Source organism: Zootoca vivipara, chromosome 5 (assembly GCF_963506605.1).
Source record: "Zootoca vivipara chromosome 5, rZooViv1.1, whole genome shotgun sequence".
Lineage (NCBI taxonomy): Eukaryota > Metazoa > Chordata > Lepidosauria > Squamata > Lacertidae > Zootoca > Zootoca vivipara.
Genome location: NC_083280.1, coordinates 34,878,104 through 34,902,325, shown reverse-complemented (window position 1 = coordinate 34,902,325; position 24,222 = coordinate 34,878,104). Strand labels below are relative to the sequence as shown.

The 24,222-nt window shown below is 44.2% G+C and overlaps 1 protein-coding gene across 2 annotated transcripts in view; it reads right to left on the bottom strand.

The window, feature by feature from the left end:
- Positions 1–23,678, bottom strand: part of LOC118093423 (glypican-5) — a 399,866-nt gene extending 376,188 nt beyond the window's left edge. For both annotated transcript variants that reach the window (XM_035132482.2, XM_035132483.2), the window contains exon 1: positions 23,061–23,678. In XM_035132482.2, the coding sequence (XP_034988373.2) occupies positions 23,061–23,253 (193 nt within the window). In that variant the 5' untranslated portion in view covers positions 23,254–23,678. The remainder of the gene's footprint in view (positions 1–23,060) is intronic.
- Positions 23,679–24,222: the final 544 nt, after the last annotated feature.

Genomic DNA, 24,222 nt, shown 5'->3' with positions numbered 1-24,222 from the left:
ATTCTTGTGTTGCATATAAACCAATTTTGCAGTGTTGCTGTTTAGCCAGATATTATTTGATAAATGCTCACTTGCTGGTTGGTGTTATACAACACAATGGTTAATGGCATGTGATGTCCTCAAAGAATTCCTGCACATACCACAAAACTAAACCAGGCTCTCCTGCGTTTCAGTAATACTTGTGAGAGTTTGACTGGTAGCACACATGACTTCTAATAAGTTGACACCTCTGTAAATGAATAAAAACTACTGTTGTGGAAACCTGGTGTTACTTCTCATATTACCACTATAACCCACAATGAAACTGACTGGTAGAAGATTCCAGACAAACAGAAGGATATACACAGCACATAGTTAACTTATGGTATTTACTGCAACAAGTTGCAGTGACAGCAACTGGTTTAGATGGGTTTATAATGGGATTACAGTCATGGAGAGTAAGTAGATCAATGGCTACTAGTCATTATGGATACATGCTATCTCCAGGATCAGAAACGGCATGTCTCTGAATACCAATCACCAGGGAATAACAGCAGGAGAGGGTTATTGTCTTCATCTCCTGCTTATGAGGCTTCCTAGAGGCATCTGGTTGGGCATCGTGTAAAACAGGAAGCTGAGTTAGACAGGCAGGGCTCGTAGGAATGGTAGCAAACGCTGTTCACCTCCATCCAGAGTTGGAATGACTATAAAATTAACTTGTCCTACCTTTCTTTTCCCTCATGCTTTAACAACCAAAGCTAGCAAACTCTTCCAGCTTCTAAAGAGAACCAGCAAAGGCTTACAGCAGAACAATTCCATGTGACGTGCTACCTAGGCAGCCAAAGCCATCGAAGAGGAAGTCACAAAGGTCCTATTTCTAATCCTTAGCACCATTTGAAGCTACATAGCTTCACCCGCAAATAGAATAAAACACTGAGATGAGAAGAGAGTGGGCTGTAATATCTGGATTAGCACTGTACTGATGTGCGGGTGTGGGGTTTCGTAGCCGACCATTCGCTTCAATGCATGGAGAGAACATCGGGATTCCTTTTGGAAGCCGTCCAAACAACATGCCTTAAAGACAGACAGCGATTAGAACATGCCGTCACTTTCACCTTGAAGATTCTGTGCTTTACTTTGTTGCCTGATGCCAGAAGGGATGACATCAACATCCAGGTGTTAAGGTGTACTTGCACAAGGAGCTTCTTATGCCTTTGCTTTGGGAACTTTTTATTTTTATTTATTTATTTGCTTTTCTGCTACATGTTTTCCGCTGATAAACTACATACATAATACCTTCTACATATACTAATAAAATCAAAACAAAACAAATAAATCCGCTTATGTACTTCCCTTCCACTCCTTCCATGGTTTTTTACCGGTATCTAATCCCTTCCCAACCGCATCTTCTTGTTTCTCTAATTTTTTCCATTCTTCCTCTCTTTACCTCTTGTTATAACTTACACTGCTGAACTCCTCGCATCCTGCTAGGTTAATTATCTTGTTATGATTTTTCATATATTCTATATATAACTTCCATTCTCCCAAAAGTTTTCTGTCATCTCTATTTCTTATTCTATTAGTCATAGCTGCTAATTCCACGTATTCCAACAATTTATGATGCCGCTCATCTTTTGTTGAAACAGCATCCGTATGTATGTATGATAAGTTAGCATTTCAATCAACCCACCCACACGATGAACTCCCATTAGATATGACTAGTTTGACATGGGAAGCTGCTTCCATGCTGCTTGGAGGACAGTCAAACTGGTCCCGTGATGTAGTCCCTGTCCATAATCTCGGATGCAGGACAGAAATAAGGTCTGAACTCACATTCCTTACATCAAAATTCAGTTTTCCATAACTGAACAGGAAAACAGACCACTATCATACAGAAACAGAAGGACTGAGCAACTGGGCACAAATTATTTTTACCAGCAGAGATTTGGCTGTTGACAAGTCAATTTAAATTTTGTTTTGCCCCTATAAACCTGCACACTAGGCTGAAAACTGATATAACAAATGTACCAAAGCATTAACTACCACATAGCTCTGTATCAGGAGCAGCAAGGTGAGTGTGGTTCTTGGGAGTGTGGCCCAAGAACCACACTCACCCTGGGCCATCCTCCAAGGGTTGCATGCTGGTGGTAGGTGTGGCCACCCCACATTTTCTCAGGCACCCACAAACACACACACACACACACACACAACACAGCTCCCCTTGTTTGATCCATACAAATCAGCTGAGGAGACTTCTCATCCCCTCTCCACTCATCAGATTCGCCTGGTGGCCAGTCGGACTTCAGTCTGAAAATTAGTCTCCTCTGCTCTCTTTCATACATTCATGGAATAAGAGCAACTGGATAAAACTGAATTCTGTATATTTGTTCATAACGTATCTTGGAAAGGATCATTTTCAAAAATAAAGCATTGATACATTTTACATGTGGCTTTGCACCACCATGATCTTATGGCAGTTCTAAATGATTAATAATAATAAAAAGCTCCTACTAATTTCAATTAACTTTACTAATTTACAGTGCAACCATCATAGTATTGCCTTATTGGCACTGACCTTAAATAAAAATCCATTCTGTTAGCAAAGAGCCAGAGAGTCTTATTATACCATTGCAAGCGGAAAGGAGAAGATAGGAATTTCTGGATAAATACAGTACCATTTCCAGTTATGTTTGACAGATGTATGTTTATCCATGAAGCACAACTGTAGGAAAATAAATCCAGGAAGGAAGGCTAAAAACAGCGTGCAAAATCTATATCGTTCTATCACTAAGATCTTCAGTAAAGCAACATTCATAGCCAATGCAGCAGGGGTGGGAATTGTGTGATACTCCAGATGTTTCTCCTACTCCCATCAGCCCCAGCCAGAGTGGCCAATTGTCAATGAAGATGGGCCAGCAACACCTGGAATACACACAGGTTCCCCATTCCTGCAATACATGATCAGAATCATTGGATCTTATTGTGACAATTATATTGTTTATCCCAAAACATTGGCTTTGTTGTGGAGTCCAATTGCCTCCCCTATATTGGATGGAAGTGCTTAGCTTTATTTATTTTTAAAAGTACTCTAAAGGCGCATAACCCTTTGGATTGCTTCCCTGATATACAACTTAAAAATAGTTCTAAGGATCCATCTCTTCAAAGCCGCCCTTTATCATCTGGAACAAAGCACTGTAATCTTATCTTTGCAACCTGCCACAATCACAGGTTTTCCAGATAAGTGGTCTAGTAATAGGCAACAAAATACCTACTTGATCTGAGCCTAAGATCACCAGTTGCTGCTAGATGATAAAGTTACTGGTTTTTATTGTTTTATTTTAATCTTAGACTAGATTAATACATATCTCATAGAACAAACTACAGCAAATAAAAAAGGCTGAATATGATCGTTATGCTTATCCCAAAACATCACTAAAGAAACCTTCTCATTTATTCAGAAATCTGTTTGACTGATTTAGTTGCACTCTCCTATAGTACAGCGTTCGGGGCTCTGGAACGGATCCCGGACGCCGCTTGATGAGGTACCACTGTATGTTAATTTGACCAAAGTGACAATAGACCAAGTTTTTTCAATCCATTCAAAACAAGCAAGGGTTATACTCTTCTTCCAAGTGTTCTCTACAACTTTGAAGGAAGCTTCTGTAGCAACTGTACTCTATCTATCCAACTGAATATAATTTGACAGGTGCTCTTCTAAAGATGTCACAAAACTTATCTCTACTGATCCCCTCTAGAAGCCCTCATAATTGCAAATTATTTTTTCTTAGTTCATGGGTTATTTCCTCATACTTAGATGTATTCATTTCTACATCTATCTCTAATATGTACTCTATTCCTTGTTTATGATTCTCTAGGTATATTTTCTAATTCTGTTTGTGCTTTTTCCGTATTTGCCATTTTTATTGTATGTTTCTATTCTATTATCAATTATTCCACCTTTTTCTCCCACCCTAAAGTTTTATTAGCCATCACTTCTAATTGTTCTTATATTTTAATATCATGATTTTTAATCCACGAATTTAATCCAATTCAGACATAAAAACATTCTGAGTTTTATCTTTAACAACAATCCAAATTTCTAATTTTCTGTCCTTTAAACTTTGTCCTTCTTATACTCTTTCTTCCAGAAGGGTCACTTCTTTTGTGTACAGCTTATTATTATTGTCTATTGTGACTCCATTTCCCTCTAGTAACCCCATTCAGACCTTCTCTTTCTTGCCCTTTAGACTTCCAGGGACCTATATTCTGTTATTTTAGTTTTCCCTGATACTCCATTCAAATTCAGTGGCTTCATACATATCATATATATGTGTGTTATTATTGTAAGCAATTTTCTCATATAAACCAGGTATATTTTTCTTATTAGAACACTTTCACCCTCAGTACTTATTTCTACCTTATGCTTGAAATTTTGCTACCACTATCTCAATTAATTCTCAAATATCTCATAGTCATTACATTTTCTGCATCATATGCACTTATGAGATATTCATCCTTCAACTCCACCCACCATCCATTTCAGTTCAATCCAATTATAATTTGTATCCCCATCAACATAATTTATTCCAATCATAGTTCTTACAAGTCATTACATTGCAAGCCAAAATTCATTAGGTAAATCAACTTATGTATTTCTTCAATAATCACGATTTAATTCCTCACTTGATTCAGTTTTGAATTAGTTACACGATCATTGGTTCAGTTGCCAAATTAAGCCAAGCGATCCTGCCTGTGTGTTCTTATCATAAACATATTACTATATATGGCTCAACTCATTTAGCTACCTAGTGCTCAAACTGTGTTGCAATTTGTCTTTTTTCTTAATTTTCCTTACAGAGTGCAGCTGCTCCTTCCATTCTCTCAGCTAAGCCGAGTCACTACTTTGCTGCTTGCCAAATCGGGTCCTCCCTCAAAGAGGGCACATGTTGCAGTGAGACATGGAGACCAACCACCTGTGTTGTGGGTGGGTAAGATTGGTCAGCCACAACACCTGATTGGTAGGTCCCTCGATGTTGGGTTCAATTTGGCCAATGGGACGCAGTCCAAACGGATCAAGGGACCTATATATACCCATGCACGTGACCCAGAGCTTCCTCTTTCGGTGCGCGCATTGGGAACACCCAGCCACCTCTCCCTACTTTTAGGGCTTTGTTGTGCTTGACCTTGCTATGCCGTTGTGTGCCGTCTGTTGTTGGGACAGGGGCACAGCAGGAATTTCCCCCACTTGGCTGATGCCAATTGGGTTTCGCCTGCCGCGTAGCAAATCGTCACAACTTGTAAGGTTGCGGATAGGCACTGGTTCAAGTGATAGGGATGTGAGAACGCTCTTGCCATCCCTATGTGAAGGATATTCTGTTAAAGGAATCCAGGGACTCAAATGGTTTGGTCAACCCCTGTGAGGGGGTTGTGCCCGTGCCTGAGTCCAGGGGGACATCTGGGTGGTGGACATAGCCTGTTCCCGGCTTTCTGCCTATCCAGGTGTTCACCCTTGGCTGACCTATGCTGGTGCCCTGGGTCAGCGCTACCTGCAAGGGGGCAGGGAGCTAGTCAAACCAGCGCCTATGCAACCACTCACTTTCTGTAATCAATAAAGTTGTGGACTAAATTCTGCAAAAAAAAAACCAAACCAAAATTTGAGTCAAGTGTGAATTTGTTTAGGAGGGAGGTCTCTGGTTCTGAACACGCAAAGGGGCCTACCAGAGTTCCTCTAGTGGTGGCAATGGAGGTCTCTGCACCCTGGGGGCTCCTCAACTTTTATAGGCGAGGTTCTGATATATCTTGCCCATGTCTGGGTCAAAATCTCACTCCTCGTCCCTCAAATTTGTGGCATCAGGGAAACTTCCACAGTGGCAGAAGAGTAGTCCCAGTGGTTGGGCAGGAGTTGCTGGTGTGAACCTAGTTGTCCTCTACCTCCATTCCCAGCTTCTCCTGGGGAGCTGTTCAGCTGTTTATATGCCCACCAGGTCTCAGTGTATCTCGCCTATGTCTTGTTCAAAACCTCAGCCCTCCTCCCTCAGGCCTCTTCCACAATTTATTAATTCATTGGCAACAGTTTAAGATGAGGGATTAAGGTGTGGTGACATTGATATTCATCATTTTCAACTGAATGTAATGCAAACCCACTCTCTTAGGTTATAACAGGCATCCCCAAACTTCGGCCCTCCAGATGTTTTGGACTACAGTTCCCATCTTCCCCAACCACTGGTCCTGTTAGCTAGGGATCATGGGAGTTGTAGGCCAAAACATCTGGTGGGCCGCAGTTTGGGGATGCTTGGGTTATAATGTTAATCTACAGTACTAGTAAATATTTGCATCCTCCATTTTTCACCTAAGATGCTTTTGGTGGTCTAAGTAGTAAAAGAAAATGTTTCATTCTGGTTTACTTTGTTTACTTTGTTTCCTTTCTGCTTCTATTTAAAATTCTGAGCAGAATCTGCTCCTACTCGCCTGCCCCATCCATTGCTCGTGAATCACTGGGCCCAGCGTTAGTTTGCTGAAACAGGAAGACAGGGACCTGGAGATCTCCATCTGTTGGTGGTAATTCTATCCATGCAAATGTATAAAAACGGACAGCACACAAGAGAAGCCATTAAAGTAGACAGATAGTCCCAAGGTTGGAGACTTACATTCAGAAGAAGACAGAGAAGAAATCTCCCCACTAGGAATAAGCCCTATATATGGTACTTTCCTCCAGCACGGAGGAAAAACCAGAGTGAATACTTTGATTCTAAGAATGTTGTAGTCAAAAGACCAGAGAAAGACTAGGGTGGGCAAACCCTGATAGACAGCAATGAAAAGTAGGGTTGCTTAAACAGGAATTTAGCAGCACCTGTACTTTATGGTGCAGATTTGGTAATACAGGCTGTGTACATTGAAAACACATTCCTCCTCTCAAATAAATCTGGGAGCTGTAGTTTACGTCTTACAATTCCCAGCATCCTTAACAAAATACACTCCCCCGAGTTTGGGGGGATATTTTCGATGTGCTTTAAATATATGGTTCGTATGCAGCCCAGTCAAGTGTTGTAATGATGATCAAGCGCTGGGCTGCTGCTGTACAGATTCTCTAAACATCTGGTGCTAAGATAGCATCATGTCTTTCCGGACACTCAGAGCCAAAACTGACTTGTGATGCGAGGGATCTGTGATCATGTCTCCTAAAGGTTAAAAAGCAAAACACAAAAAGTAGCCACCAAGGACTAATTTTGATCAAAGAAATGGCACTAGGAAATAAGGGGTTATTCCCCCCCCAGGCAATTTTCCAGATCAGCTACTATTCTGGGAGCAGAAAACAATGGCATGTATTAAAATTCGGTATCTCTAAATTCTTCCATTCCCTTGACTTTGCCAGGCCACCCTGGTGACCTTCCATCATCATATGGGTCCTTCCTGTAATGGCTTTGTAGAAAGTAGCCACATTTGCATAAGACAAGGACTTTAGCTTAGTAAACCATATCATGCATGAACTGTGATACTAATGCATGTTCTGCTACTGCTCCAGCTCTGCTACTCCCCATGGCCTGAACTGGTAAACAAGACTGGAAGAGGATAGCTTAGAATTGCTTCTGAACACAGAGTTGCTATTTGTTTTGCCCTAACAAACCAGGATGTGTAAACCAACAACAAGCCCTAGAGAAACAAAACTTGATCACAGGTTGAGATGTAACAGTAGTAAGGGCTCCTCCAGACATTCTATTTATTGAGCCTTCATCTGCATTTGCTTGCACAAAGCTTACATGGAAAATAAGATTATATCCTGCCTTTGCTGAGCATTTGTTTCGATTTGTTTGTGGAGCCATTATACCACAACAAGCATCCATCCTGCTTTTGCTTGTCCAGTGCCCCATTAATCATTCACTCATCCCACACTTTTCAATATATTTCCCAGTCCCTTTCCAAACCACAAGAAGTCTGATCCTTTCTTAAAGTAGATTTGTAATACTAAGGTGACAGAGTGCTTTAATCCACTTTAGTTGTACAAACCTAAATTTACAGTATGCACTTGACTCTTATGCTATCCCCTTCCTGGTTTGCTTACCTGCTTGTGCCAGGGAGGAGCAGAGCGGAAGTGATTGCTTATTAAAGCGAGAAGTTTATTGAATCTTAACCCCGAATTAAAAATTAGCACACTAAGAAAGAGATTGACAAATTTCCTTAAGGTTTCACAGCACATGAGAATCAAATTACATTTTAAAAAAGGATAATAACCATAAAGTGCTTTACAGAATGATCTAATTAGGATGATTATTCTTGCCACTTATAGTGGTACTTTGGTTCTCGAACGGCTTGGCTCCTGAACAAATCAGCTCCCAAACGCCACAAACCCGGAAGTTCCAGTTTTCAAACGTTTTTTTGAAAGCCGAACGTCCAACGTGGTTTCTGCTTGACTGCAGTAAGCTCCTGCAGCCAACTGGAAGCCATGCCTAGGTTTTCGAACAGTTTCGGGAATCGAACGGACTCCTGGAATGGATTAAGTTCAAGAACCAAGGTACCACTGTACTATAAAAGCATTCCTTGTAACCTCATAGGTAAACAGTTGACTTTCATGAAATTTTGGAGGCAGTCTAGCAGCCTTTGGAGGTTTTGTTTTAAAGTGAAAGAATCAATCATCAGCCAATGAAAATGAGTCGGCCATCATCGAAAACTATCAGTGAGTTCACTGTCTCTACACCACACATAGCTTAGTCCTAAAAACCTGAAACCCTTCCATCAGTTCCAGAGCAAGGTGTTGGATCCAGATTAAATTAGCTGAATTTAGATCTCATAGAAATTAATGAGGCTAGTTTTCTTAATTTCCATGGGAACTAAATGCAACTAACTTTACCTTGATCCCAATTATAAAGCTCAGGCTTTCCCCACAAATATCAAATCCTTAACAAATATATCCCAGTATACAATGTTGTTGTAGGTAAGTCAGTCCCTGCACCTTCGGAATAACTCTGTTTCATGGTGATGTTCTGAAGAGTAGCTGTCAAGAATTGGGCCATTTATCTACCAATCTATCGTGATTGCTGAGAAACATCCAAGCAGTGCTAATTGATCAGATATCCCATTACCCAAGACTCACCAGGTAAGTATAGCAGATTCAATGAATTTTTCAATCAAGAGATTTTAGGCAACTAGATTTACGTTATACACTCATGACATAAGCCTGAATTTCAAGGCCCTTGCCTTATTGATGAGCAATCGAGATTAAATGTCAGAGACACCTGAATTTAAATCATAGTTCAGAAGATAAAAGTTTTAATCGCTTGTCCTGATGGGATAAAGGCTTTCCAGAGATAGCAAAGTAAGTGCACAGCACATCTGGCCTATGACAGAATTATAACTTTGACAGAATGCTGCTGTGCAGAGAAAGTGCCTCATCTCTATAAAATATACTTTTCATTTTTTAAAAAGAGCTAAGTAGGACAACCAAGCATATGAAACGCTCTATAGAAATAAAAAGATTTGATAGATAAACCCACAGAGAGTCTGCTCAGCCAAAATCCAGCGCAGCTCAGAGATAATACAAGGAAGAAGTTACAATATGGGAGATGACGACAAATATTAGATAAATTTAAATTTAGGATTATTTGTATCAGTTACTTAATTCAAGGTATCTTAATTCAAAAGGCTTTTTGTACTATGCTATGGAGACATGTGCTATGGAGGGGTGAACTGATTTTTTAAAATAAAAATAACTCATAATTTACAAGCTTTCTAAGTGACTGAAAAAAATTGTGCCATTTCTTTGAAGATTTGACTTGAAAATTTATCATGCCATCCTCCCAGAATTGTCTCTTGCAAGTGCTACCATGAGGCCTTCTTTTTAAAAGTCTATATCAAGCCTTTATACCGGTAGCATCTGAGTAAATAATCTCACCCACCAAGTATTGTGTCCATTCCAGGCTCTGGGCACATCAATAAAATCCATGAAACCCCAGCATATCAATATTGTTACATGTTTATTATACCTTCCCTGCAAAAACCAATTATCACTCACCATATTCATATTAGTGCATTACCGGGGGGGGGGGGGAGAGATAAAAGCATATGGCCCACAACAACATCTGCACCAACAGAACAAATAGGACACCCACCTTCCCAAGACAAAAGACTTTCCTTCTCCACAGGAGTTTTGAGCTAAGCTCAGGCAACAGTATGAGCCATTCAATTTCTGAAACCAACAGGAAAATTCTATAAATAAGAAGTAGCATCATAATATAAAATATACCCTATCGTTTATTAATGACCTCAGTTTACGTAACTAAATCATCAGATCTGAACTATCTGTGGTGCAGACTGCAATTAACTCACACCCTCATTTATCAGCCAGCGAAGTTAGATTTGCAAATGTGCTGTCCAGATGTTAAGGCAAGGCACCTACATTAAAAAAACTGATAAAAAAGATTTGAACTTACTAACGTATTGGTTGGGAAAATATTACTCACTCTTTTCAGGTCAACCCCCTCAATACTCAGTATACCTGAAGGAGCGTCTCCACCCCCATCGTTCTGCCCGGACACTGAGGTCCAGCTCCGAGGGCCTTCTGGCGGTTCCCTTGCTGCAAGAAACCAAGTTACAGGGAACCAGGCAGAGGGCCTTCTCGGTAGTGGCACCCACCCTGTGGAACGCCCTCCCACCAGATGTCAAAGAGAAAAACAACTACCAGACTTTTAGAAGACATCTGAAGGCAGCCCTGTTTAGGGACGCTTTTAATGTTTAACAGACTATTGTATTTTAATATTTTGTTGGAAGCCACCCAGAGTGGTTGGGGAAACCCAGCCAGATGGGCAGAGTATAAATAAATTGTTGTTGTTGTTGTTGGCAATTCTGTAGCTCCATAGGATCAAGATCACATGGGACCATTTGGACCATTGGAGGGGAACCTGTGGCTCTCCAGAGGTTATTGGATTGCTACTCCAATCGCCCACAACCACTGGCAATGCTGGCTGGGACTGAATTCGAGTTCAGAAACATCTGAAAGGCCACAGGTTCCCTCACCTTTGCTTTTATATAGATGAATATGCATCTTATTAATAATGTTATCAATAAAAACAGAACATTTCCAACTAAATGGACTTGCAACATTTCACATTGTGGCAACCCTTCTCCAAGCATCTGAATAGGTGCATTACATCATACAGTCCAATATCCTCATCTCTCCACAGGAAAGAATGTGGAGGTTATTAGGCAATTACTTAGGCAGACATAATTGGCTTATTCCAGCTGAAGATCTGGCTCCTGACTCTACACAGCTTTGAGATATTAAAAAATAATTTAAAAACAAAAACAGATTGGCACGAGACAAGTTCCAGGCACGCCTGCAAATATGCACATCGGATTTTCCAAGGCAGTGCTCTATTTTCTGCAGATTCTCTGATTCTTATAATATCATTTCACCCCCTACTGAGCACCTTCATTCGTCATAAGTTGTGCTGCATTCCCTTTCACTTCTCTGCTATCCGCCCCCTCCCCCATTGCTGTGGGTGGGAAGTACTGTGTGTACTGTTTTCTATTTTACCCTCCCTCAATTTCTCCTTGCAACAAGCTTCTTGCTGCGTGAGCATATTAATGTTGCCGTATTTGCAGGAAAATGTTTACAGCATGAGCTTTCAGTTTGAAAACAATGGGCCCCGTTTAAACTCTTGTGAAATCAATAGGAAGTTTGTGTACCACATTTGTTGCTAAGTTAATGGCGTGGCCTTGTCATTGTGTCCTTCAGTTGTCTTCCCATCATTTCTTGACCGAGGGCCAACCTAAATGTTATAAGGCAGATGCGTGCCACTCATCCCACATGCATCTTTTAAAAAAATAGTAATAATAATGAAAAGCTGCCGCTGACTACTTCTATTGGCAATGGAGGAACTGCTTAGCACCCTTCCTCTCCCCACAGACAAAACCCCACATCCACCCCACAGGTGAAAAAAGCATATAGGCACCTATCGCATTGCACCTTTAATAAATCCATAGGTGCATTTAGGAACATGCAGGCACTTTCATGTCTCAATCAATATATACTTTTGATTTCTTTATGGAGCCCATCAAGATAAAGCTCATATATACTCCTGGAGACTCCTATTGGGATTTGAGAAACTGCTAGATCAGGTCAAAGGCAGGGGAGCCCAAGCCAGAAGTGTAGATTTTGGTGAATTGCATTAAAAATAGCTCCATTTTTAAGATTTTGCCAAAAAAACAACCAAATTTTTTGTCCGGATATTCACTTTTTGAAATATGGCAACCCTAGTCATCTAGCCCAGCATCCTGTTCTCAGATTCCTATGGGACTTCCCACTTACGATTCTCAGTAACTGGTGGACAGAGGCTTAATGTCTCCAAGCACACAGATAGATGCTTTATACATTGGTGAAGTAATTAGGAGGACAGAAGTTTCCATCAGTTTTTTTTATGTGGTCTATCAATATAAGATTCATATATGCTTCATAACAAGGGACACGGGTGGTGCTATGAGTTAAAGCACAGAGCCTAGGGCTTGCCAATCACAAGGTCAGCGGTTCGAATCCCCACGATGGGGTGAGCTCCCGTTGCTCGGTCCCAGCTCCTGCCAACCTAGCAGTTCGAAAGCACATCAAAGTGCAAGTAGATAAATAGATACCACTCCGGCGGGAAGGTAAACGGCGTTTCCGTGCGCTGCTCTGGTTTGCCAGAAGCGGCTTAGTCATGCTGGCCACATGACCTGGAAGCTATACGCCGGCTCCCTCAGCCAATAACGTGAGATGAGCGTCGCAACCCCAGAGCCGGTCATGACTGGACCTAAATGGTCAGGGGTCCCTTTACCTTTACCTTTCTGCTTCATAACAAGGGGGGGAAACCCCACTACCACCACCAAATTAAGAACCTACAGAAAGGGTTTAAGACTCAATTAAGAAGCCATAGGATAAAAGGCACGGCTGCCTAACAAATATTAAGAGCATGGGAAACACTTAATGCACAATGCTGAGGATCAATATCACCTTTTTGTACATTCCTTCCTATCCTTAATTAAAGAGCATGTCAGCCAAAGTTTAAAAGCATATTAACTTTTCACATCTGTAGCTAGTTGTTGTTTTCTGGGAAAGAAGCTTGTTATTTTCAAGGGAGCTAGCATGCCTCTAACGAGGCAGGAAGAAAACAAGATTCCTCTGAAAAGCCTCAACATTTTTATACCATGGAAGACTGGCCAACCATAACTGTTGAAAAGGTTCACGGATAGGTTCCCGCTTGCACCACAGCTGTACCCAGAAAAGGGTGGAAGATCAAATACCCGCAGAGCAGAATTGGGTTTTTGTGTGCAAAGGTGAACAAAGAACAGTAGCTTGTGAACCAGATAAGTTGTGCAGATGAGGAAATCCGAGCACGTCTAGCTTGTCATGCCAGCTATGCCCGATGGCATTCCTTCTTCGACACAGCTATTAAAGGTGTATATATTTGACCTGCTTTTTCACCTGGCTCCCCTAATTCAGCCCATGCTTCACACCACAAACTTCACAGAGCACTAATCCAGCCACTATCACACAGATAATCCTCAAACGGGTTCCAAATTCCACCACAGCCATAAAGGCTGACAAGTGTGGTAAAAGGCAAACCCAGCCATAAGCGCATCCATAATAAGGGACAATACCCAATTAATTATTATTATTATTATTATTATTTAAAGAGAGTTAGGGAGACCAGGATAAGGGAGGCTTAGCAAGCACACTCCCATCTCTGCCTTCAGAACACAGCCCTTATTTTCCAGTGTTTTGTCTACAATATTTGGAGCAGTGCAGTAAAAACAGAAACAAATGGATTCCCCCCTCCCCACCTCCAATAACCTACTAAGAGCTCCTTTATTTCTGTAACCACAAGAAAAACGTGACACTCTACAGTGGTTTTTAAAAGCCTAGCATAATTCAGAGTTCTGCTGTCTCTCCAGCTTCTGCAAAACAGAAAGCCACAGTAGGTGGGTCCTTTCATGCTGGGGGGTCTGGAGCATATGGGGGCTGCTTATTTCCTGAGCACCATCCAAAAGAATTGCGAAGTGGCAGACAGGAAGAGAAATGAGTAGGAAAGCTGGCTCCTGCCTGATATTCATCTGCCAAAGGAAGCAACGCACATCTTGGTCTCCATTTGGGGGGGAAAGAAAGAAAGACTTCTTTTTGCACATTAATTTTTGGAGACCGAACTGTGATCATCACCATCAATTTATGTAGTGCCACCAACAGGCATGGGTGGTTTACAGAGTACAAGAGGACATGTTTCTGCCCAAAAGACTATAATGTGACACTGGGGAGACAAAAAGAGGAATGGGGAGGTGTTTGAGAGTAAATAGGGAAGCCTCATTTGATGCCTATGCATTTGCACAGGTGTAAGTACATATTGGAGGCACTATGTTAGGGTGGCTCTCCTCTGGTACCTCCAGATGTTACTGGACTCGTCAGAAGGACTGTCTGACATCTGGGGGTACTAAGGATTCAATTTGGTACTTATTGCCCCTGGAGCAGATACCCTATGACCCTTCCCCCAGCCAGCATGGTCAACAGCCAGAGATGGTAGGAGTTACAGTCCAGCAACATCTGCAGGGTCCCAGTGAGACACCTCTGGATAACAAAAGGCTCCATGGAAAATGTGGGGTTTAAAGACGGATTGGAAGCAAGAGAAACGGCATTAGGCAAGCGTGTGTGTGTGTGTTGTTCTGGAGGGTAGGTCCAAGCCAAAGGAGCTGCAAAAGGTTAGAGTCCTTTGGACAGCAGAGGGGGGAAGAGCTGAAGGAGTGGAGGTCAGCAGGGAGATGTACTGGGATATGAGAGGAGATAAATATGACATGGGTTAAAAGCCTTTGAAAAGAAGGAAGAGGAGCGCTGGATGCATTAGGAGGAGATGAGAAGTGAGAATAGAGATTTAAAGAGAGGTGTCATATGGTGAGAGTTATCAGAGAGGTGGGTGGTTTTGACAGCAGAAAGCTAGAGAGAGATGGGGGGGGTATCACGCAGTAGTCAGGGGAAGAGACGAAGAGGGCATGAACCAGAGTTTTTGCAGAAGAGGCAGAGAGGAAAGGTTGTATATTTGTTGTGCCGCAAACTTAAGGAGAAGCAACATGGGCTTGGCAACAGAAGTAGATAATGGAATCCAGGGCAGTTATGTTTTGAGGGACAAACAGCCAACTTCTTAAGTCAGGGACCAGTGGGAGGTAGAGAGAAGTATATGCTTTTAACTGCCGGCATTTGTCAGCAGAGTATTTATAAACTTAGCATTTGTATGTCGATCAATACACCTGAAGCAAATCTGAAGCGGCCTCTTTAATCTTGAGTTATAAAGTAACTTTTCCTGTAAAGTTTCCTGTAATGTCAACAAAGTGTAAAACCTCCTAATCCCAGTGGTAATTCCAGGGCAAACAGAAAGGCACTCTGCATATGCTCAAAGGCACTGTGTCATTTTCCCATCATGCATTCCCGGGCTGAGACATGATTGGCATCATAAAAAGGCTAATATATAAAATAAATGCCTTCAACAATGCTGCCAGAAACAAGACAAAAAAAGTGGGGGGGGGAGGAAAAATAACTCATAACTCAAGACATACTATAAAAGCAGCATTCTAGTCCTGCATACTTTTTATTACAGGATTCAAGAATCCCTCTGAGACACTTTGACAAAAACACTAAAAGTGCAATCCTATGCATGTCTGCTCAGAAGTAAGCCCACTCAGTTCAATGGAACTTATGCTATGGAACTTAGTAGCTTAAAATGCAATGAGAAATTGGTCAGGTAGCCTCAGTGGCTAGAAGTGCTTTTTACCAACTGTGACTGGTTTGACAGCTATGTCTATTCCTGGACCGGGAAAGCCTGGCTTGTGTTGGTTACTTCAAGACTGGATTACTGCAATGAACTCTATGTAGGGCTTCCTTTGCACTTGATCCGGAAGCTGCAGTTAGTGCAGAATGCTGCAGCATGATTGCTGACAGGTGTGAGGCCTTGTCAGCATATAACCCCTGTGCTTAGAGATCTGCCCTGGTTGTTGATTTGCCACTGGGCCAGGTTCAAGGTGTTGCTATTTGTATATAAAGCCCTTAACAACTGGGGACCAGTTCACAAGATCACTTTACCCCACCATGTGCTCACTTGACCGCTTTGATCGGCAGAATTGGCGCTACTTCAGCTGCCAAATAATACCCATTCTGCATTTGAAAAAAAATTGGTCATTTAGTGTGGCAGTACCTACACTTTGGAACTCCCTGCCTATTGAGATCAAGCCAGAACTTTCACTTTACTCTTTTCCATGCCTGTTAAAAGTATTCTTGTTTAGACGAGCCTACCCAGATGGGGACGCGGGTGGCGCTGTGGGTTAAACCACAGAGCCTAGGGCTTGCCAATCAGAAGGTCGGCGGTTCGAATCCCCGCGATGGGGTGAGCTCCCGTTGCTCGGTCCCTGCTCCTGCCAACCTAGCAGTTCAAAAGCATGAAGTGCAAGCAGATAAATAGGTACCGCTACAGCGGGAAGGTAAACGGCATTTCCGTGTGCTGCTCTGGTTCGCCAAAAGCGGCTTTGTCATTCTGGCCACATGACCTGGAAGCTGTACACCGGCTCCCTCGGCCAATAACACGAGATGAGCGCCGCAACCCCAGAGTCGGTCATGACTGGACCTAATGGTCAGGGGTCCCTTTACTATTACCTTACCGAGATGCTTAGAAAGTTGGGGGTAATTTTAATCTGTTTTAGTATTTTATATTTTGTATGTTTTAAGGTAGAGTTGTAAAATTTCCCTTGACTTTATTGTGCTATATTTTCGTAAACTGTTTTGAGGTTTGTTTGTTTTTACAATCAAGCAGTGTATACATTTTATGAAAGAAAAAAAGAAAACAACAATGCCAAGACTTTGGGTGGAAAGAAGCAGAAGTCCCAGCAAAGGAAGAATGGATACAAAAACTTATGGCATATGCAGAAATGGCGAAACTTACCAGAAGAATAAGAAATCAAGATAACAAACTTTTTATAAAAGAATGAAAATGGCTTATTGAATATATACAGATAAATTGCAAACATATAAAAACATTGGCAGTATTACTGTAAGAACCTGCAGTTTCATAAGAGTATATATTTAAAGTAGATAATTGAAAGAGCAAATTAAATGACTTTGGATATGCAGAGGATATTAAAAAATAAATTTAAGGAACCACAAAAAGAAGGGGAAGGAAGTCAAACTTTGAAATGTTAAGTGGATTATAAAATCAATGAAATGTATAAACTTGAAATGTTTAAAAAAGAATACTTTGGGTGGTGACACTTGTTGTTCAATGTAGGCAAGCACAAAACAAACAACATGCAGATAGAAGACCACTATAACACAATAAAAAAGGTTGCATTGGGGAACAAAAAAGACCATAACTAATTGCTTTGTGGGGCTCTCTCTGGCATCTTGTCCAGCAAGATCAACAAAAGGAAAAAGGATGTACAAAGCCACATTTTTTGTATTTACTGGAGAGATGGAGGCAGAATGAGAGGTCAAGGATATGCATTAGCACTCCCCTCAAGATGTCCACCTCATGTTCCCAGCACTGTGCTTAATGTATCTTATTCTCTCCAAGGAGCACAAAGCATTATTTCAGCCTTTTAAAGGAAAAGACCAAAATTACACGGAAGAGACACAACTGGTTCTTGCAATGTCATTTTTTTTTAAAAAAAGCTTTGAAGCAGCGATAGGCTTCTCTGCTTCTGATCAGAGCAGTAGCGCTGGAGGAGGAAGGCTTAACCCAGGGATTGGCAAACTAAGGTACGCGGGCCGGATCAGGCCCAATGGCCTTCAGGATCCGGCCCGCAGACTGTCCGTGGATCGGCATGGGGATTCTGTTCGTTAGGGCTGCACCATTCCCCCCCCCCGCGCCGTTCCATTTCCCCTCCCTCACACACACCTCGGCGGTGCCTCCTCCCTCCCTCCTCCTGGCTTCTCCCCACCTTGCCTAGAGAAGGAAAGGGGCTGCCATAGCTGTCAAGTTTTCCCTTTTCTCGCGAGGAAGCCTATTCAGCATAATGGAATTTCCCTTAAAAAGGGGGAGAACTTGACAGCTATGGGCTGGGCTGAGCTGGCTGAGTGCCATTTTAAGCAGCCCCTCTCCAGAGCCAGCTCTTTTGCACCGCTCATCTTCCCTCCGCCACCGCTGTTGCCACCCTGGTGCTCCTGTGGGTCAGAGAGCGGAGTGGACGAGCTCGCTCTGCCTATCCACGAGAAGCAGAAGCAGCAGTGATGGTGGTGGTGGCGGCAGCCCCAGGGAAGGTAAGTGCAGCGGCTGGGGGCTGGGGGCTGGGGAGGAGGACTACTTGCCCCCTTCGCCTCTTCTTCTAGCTCCTCCTCCCCCCCCCCGTGCACTTCTCCGGCCCGCCACAAGGTCTGAGGGATAGTGGACCGGCCCATGGCAAATAAAAAATAAAAAATGGTGACCCCTGGCTTAACCCTTTGCTCCCTGTACCATTTACCTTCAGTCCTCACTGTTGTCAGGAGGCCCATGCAGGGCTACAGGTACCTTTGTTTCCCCACCATCCATGGGTCAAATAGCAGCCAGGGAGGGTACAATTTTGTTCAGGAATACTGCAAGGAAGGAAAGCTTAAAACAATGTCCTGCCCCCCCGCCACTCCCTGAACACAAATACTTCAATCCAACTTGAAGCCTCCCGTCATGACTGCTTTAAATTTAAAAACTTGAAATGTGGCGAAATCCAATCATTGATCACTTGTATAATTAGGCATGAGGGTTAGACTCAGAGATAACTAACGATTTGCACAAGTCCAGCAAGCAAACTTGATATTGGATGCCAGAACATCAACTTCCTGCAACCCAAAGTAGAAGTCTCATTACTGCACCACAGTGTGTTGGTTGCCATTATCCAAGGCACAGGTGTACAGGCGCTGATCAGAATAAGAGTCTCAGCACACATAACATTAACCGGATTGCTCAGATTGCAAATTTGCCCCTTTGCTCTGGTTGCCTCCCCCTCAACATGCTTGAGAAGGCAGAACCGTTTCCACAATTCTATCAGAATAAATCTCTAATTGTCACTAAATTTCAAGGCTCTTAGGTAAGGAGTTGCCACAAAAGAAGTTAAGATATCCAGCCCAAGACAATAGCAACAGATGCTTCAGAGTAGAAGAGGCAAAGTGAGTATTTTAATCATGTGTCAAACACCTTAATGACTTCCTGAACTAGAGCGATTTGGGTGGGGTGGGGAATACATCTTATGAGCATTCAGACAATAACATTTTGAGAAAAGGCAGTCTTCCATGACCCCACTAGTGCGCACAGGATAGAAAGTTGGTTGAAAGAGTGTCACAGGTACCTATTGGATAGTACCTGTGACATCTCAGTGAAGAGCATTCCCCTTCCCTCTAGTCACTATCAGACCATTTAAAAGATTTTGAGCACTGCCCAGAAGTACTCAAGCATGAAGGGCTTGTGCAATCCTACAAAACAAAAAGGATAAGACAGTAGGGCTGCAATCCTATACTCACTCACCTGGGAGAAAGGTTAATTGAAAACAATAGAACTTGGGTGGCACTGATAGCTTTACCGTGCAGTCCTATTCTCTCACTCTGGAAATGATGTCCCACCATTCTGCGAGGGACTGTGCATGCCTGTGTGAGAGTGAGTGTGCCATGCACACATGTTTAGAAGCTATCTCCACCACCCCCTCGCTTCTGCAATGGGCTGCATCTAGTCCAGTTCATGCCTTCTGCACCATATTTATGTGAGAGTGACCCCAAAACTACCGCCACCTATCTCCCTTCCAGGAACAGAGCAATCCTACAGTAAGTTAACTGCCCCTTTGCATGGGTGCAAAAAAGTACAATATATTGTCCAGTCACCTGCTAAAAGAAGAGGGTGAGGGGAGGGAAGCAAAACTTACCCAGGGGTCACTGTAAATTGAATTATTAAAAAGTTCTTTCATATAAGAAACTTTGGGGTGGAAGGGGGGGGGGAGGCCATTCCTGTCTTCAGATTCCAATCCCACAAAATAAATTTAAGAGGGAATAATACACTAAAATGAATAATACATGACGCAGTATCAATTTCAGCAAATGTTGTGCTTGATATCTGTACAGACAATTACTATAGTGAAAGGCAGAGCTGCTACTTTTAATTACCGTACAAGAAAAGTTTCCTTTTGACTTCCCTGCAAAATGTCCTTTATTGTGGTCCACCTGTGACCGAACTAAAACTGATGCTATAAAAATTTTTTCCACTTTGCATGAGTCTTGCAACAAAGTGGTCTGGGTTAAATTCTTTCTTGGCATAGCTCCAAGAACTTGGTATGCTTGCACCTAGAGATATTTTGCATCTGCAGTTTCTAAACTGCCTGTTAGGAGAGATATTCTTTCTCTCTCTCTCTCTTCTTGGACCAAATGATCCCAGCAATCTAATTTGCTGCTGCAATAGATTCATTTTTCTATGCCTGGTGAAGAGATTTGCTAACAACCTGGCTCTGGGCACAGAGACTGACCAGCGCAGTGCTTGGCTACAATAGGAGCTATATTAAGTTCCTAGGAAGTACAGAACAGGGAGCAGGTAGGTAGCCGTGTTGGTCTGGATCGAAGTAAAATAAAAAAATTCCTTCAGTAGCACCTTAAAGACCAACTAAGTTTTTATTTTGGTATGAGCTTTCGTGTGCATGCACACGAAAGCTCATACCAAAATAAAAACTTAGTTGGTCTTTAAGGTGCTACTGAAGGAATTTTTTTATTTTAGAACAGGGAGCAGACAGACGGGGTAGATATTCAGTTAGACTGCTATTGTGCCTCTGGCTTGAGTCACCCTCCCTTCCATTAACCTGATTTACAGGAAGACTATTTTGCATTTCTGCGAGTTCTGGACAATACTCAAATTATTGGAGGGAAGGTGGGGGAGGGGGCTTTAATGAAATCAGCATGCCATACAACACAGCATGCCCTACAACATCCTCAGCCCAACACACACATTTTAGCCATATCGTGTTCCCCAGTAGCCTTATACAACACAGCAGCTAAGGGGGTTGGGTGTTTCCTGCCTAATCCTTGCCTACATTCCCATAGGGCCAAATACAGGGAAGTTCTGTGTTGTTGTACACTTAGAACTCATTCCACAACAAGCCAGCATTTCCAGGGTGCTGCTCTAAACAGGCCACTTTCATAGAATTATAGAGCTGGATGGGATCCGAGGGTCATCTAGTCCAACCCCCTGCGATGCAGGAATCTCAGCCAAAGCATCCATGAAAGCTTTGGTGGCCTGCACATCTGGGGCAGCGGCCGATGGCACAGAGCCACAGAAGGGGCCACTGGATGGACCAGCTGGTGCTGAAAGCTAGCAGCCCCCAAAAGGTTTGGCAGGGTCTGCTCTGTGCCACACAAACCAGCCCATCTCACTCAGACTTAAAAGGAAGGTGGGGCAATGGAACGTTCACTCCTCTGCCCCCACCCCAAAGTAGACAAAAGTGAGTGGTGGCTGCAAGGAGCATTCGCCTCTGGCTCCAGTCATTCACCCACCAACTCACTTTGGAAGCTCTGCCACCCTGGTCTGGAAATGTAGGTGAGCCAGAGGAAGTGGCACTGGGCTCAGCCTTGGGCCCACTTACCCTCTCTCTTCCAGGATCCATGGTGGGGAGGTGTAGGCCTTACAAGAGCAGCTACTGTCTCCTCTCACTTCTCTGGGTAGGGCTGGACTGATACCTGCATTGCCAGGGGGTTGGGTTAAATGACCCGTTGGGCTCCTTGCAATTCTATGAAAAGCCTCATGCCCACTGGGTCGCCCTCTCTCTAAGGTGGCACAGGCAGGCCTAATCCCCACTCACCTGCCACAGCACCAGACAAGAGAGTGTAGGTGAGCAAGCGAGAAGTTGGGTCCTCATGCAAGAAACATCTGCCTAGTTCTCCTGTCCACTCGCCAGTGCACAAAGTTCCCTAGCAGGCTGCCACTTAAAAAAGTAGGCAAGGGAGCAGGTAAGAGACTCCCAGAGAGAGGGAGACAGGTGGCAATTAGTTCTTGAAACCATTGCTTGCCTCATCCAACCATGCAGGAACAGCATGCTGGAGAAGACAGGGCAAATGATGGTTGCAAAGAGCAGCAATGCACTACTTCTTTTCACCAGCCTGCTGTCTCCCTCTGAGGCTCTCTCTCTCCTTGGGTAACAGGGTGGGAAGGATTGAGCCTAGCAGGGTCATCCTGAGTAAGTGGGTGAGTCACTGCCTCCACTTGGTAGCACAGCTGTGAGGACTCAACCCAAACCCCACTGCTGCACACAAACACCCAGAAGTAAACAAGCAAAAAAAAAATGAGGCACCTTGAACAAATTCCCTGCTTTTACTCACTTGTACACCTGGGTTGTGCGCATACCCTACATTTAAAGCACATCCCACCCACACACCCCCAAATCCTGGGAACTGTAGCTTACCCCCCACTGTGCTATAATTCCCCAACACCCACACAAACTACCGTTCCCAAGGTTATTGGGACCAGACACCTGCACTGCCACTCTCTCCTCTCTGTCTCTCTGCGGTGCCACAGGTCTCAATCCTGCCCCTCCCGTGTTCCTCCCACCAGCAATCAGCCAGCAACCTCTGCCCACCTGCTTGCCCTCATGTATCTTATCAGTACGAGGATTGTGTTGGAGAGGTGTGCGCCCATTCAAACGGGTCACCAAGAGCCCCCAGTCCCCACCACCCACAACCTCCAGGGTCAAAGTGGGGGGAATCAAAAGAATTTCCAGGGAATTGCAACGACCTCCTCTCTAAGCGCTGGGTCCGAGCAACAGCTCAGCCTGAGCAAACCAAGTTGCAGCAGCAGACGCTCGGAGCAGCCCCGGGGGCTATTCTGCCCACGGCCCATTGACCGCTCCTTCAGCTGCCGCCGCGTCCATTTCAACTCCCTCGGCTTTCCCCCACCCGCTCTAGCACCTCTTCCCGAGCCGCCCTGCTCTGTCAAAAGGCGGCCCTACCTCCAGCTCTTGTAACCATTCCCAGGTGCCCTAAGCAGGGCAAGGAACCGGGGTTAAGCGCGTCACAACCCCCAACCCCACGGGGAAGCCTTGGGAGACCGCTGGTGTAAAGGGGAAGAGAAGGGGGTGCATGTGTGGATACTGACCGGCCGTGGGAACATCGGGCACCAGCTTGAGGGGGCCGATCTGTCGGATCTGAAACGCCGTCCTCACTTCGTGGCAGCTGGGATTCTTGACTCCGGAGACCCCGCCGCACAGTCCGGCCGCCGCCGTCGCCAGCAGCAGGAGCCCAAAGCGTCGCCGGCACAAGAAGACCCCAGGGCTCCTGTCACCGGCCATTTCCACATTCCCCACCAGGGACGGAGGAGATAAGCCAGGGACGCCCAGCACGTCCCCAGAAAAAGTCAATCAGAACAAACACAAGGGAAGTGGGTGGACGCGCGGCGGCCGGGGGGGGGGGGAGGAATCGGGTGGAAATGGGTGGCACCGCCGCCGAGCAAGCTATGAGCAAAGTTGCACTGGGCAAAGTTGCGAGTTGAGGAAAGGGGTGGCCGGTGGAGTGAGATTTAAAAGGAAGGAGCCCCGCTCAAGACCGCGCGCTGCCTGCCGAACGCTGAGAGCGGCAACGTTCCAGCCTCCGAACGTTGAGAGCCTGCGAACGTGGGGGTTTCCCTTTCCTTTCCCCACTCAGCGTTCGAACCGTGGAACGCTCGCAAAGGCGGTCCGGTACAGACCAGGGAAAACGCTAACGTTCGAAACGTGCCTTTTCCCTTCCCTACCCTCCTCCTCCTCCTCCTCCTCTTCGTCCTCCAAGCGGCTCTACCTCCAATGAACGCGTCTGGCGGGAGGTGGTCGTGGTCCTGGCGGCCCAGCCCTCCTCACACAGTAGGGTATGTCTCTGAAAGGGGGAGAGGCAAAACTCGCTCATTGGCTTGTTGCTATAATTAGGCTCCTTTAAATAAATAAATAATCCCCACTTTAAGGAGAGAGGGGAAAAAATATTGAGGAAATCTCCTTTAAACACACACACTGACGCAGCAATATCCCGTGCGTGCAAAGTCGCCGAGGAACGACTGTCTGCTGTAACGCAGGGGGTGCGGGGGGGGGGGCTTGGAGTGCCAGGGAACTTCTTCAAGGACTGCGGGACAGCCCTTGCTTGGCACTTGCTGTGAGCCGTAGCCCGTGATCAGATTATACTGCGGGGACCCGATTTTTGAAAAGTGCGACCCAGTTAGGTGCACATGCGTGACTATTCAAAGAAAAGACCTAAATCGCGCCGTGGGAGGTTGCGTCAAGTTTATGCACGTG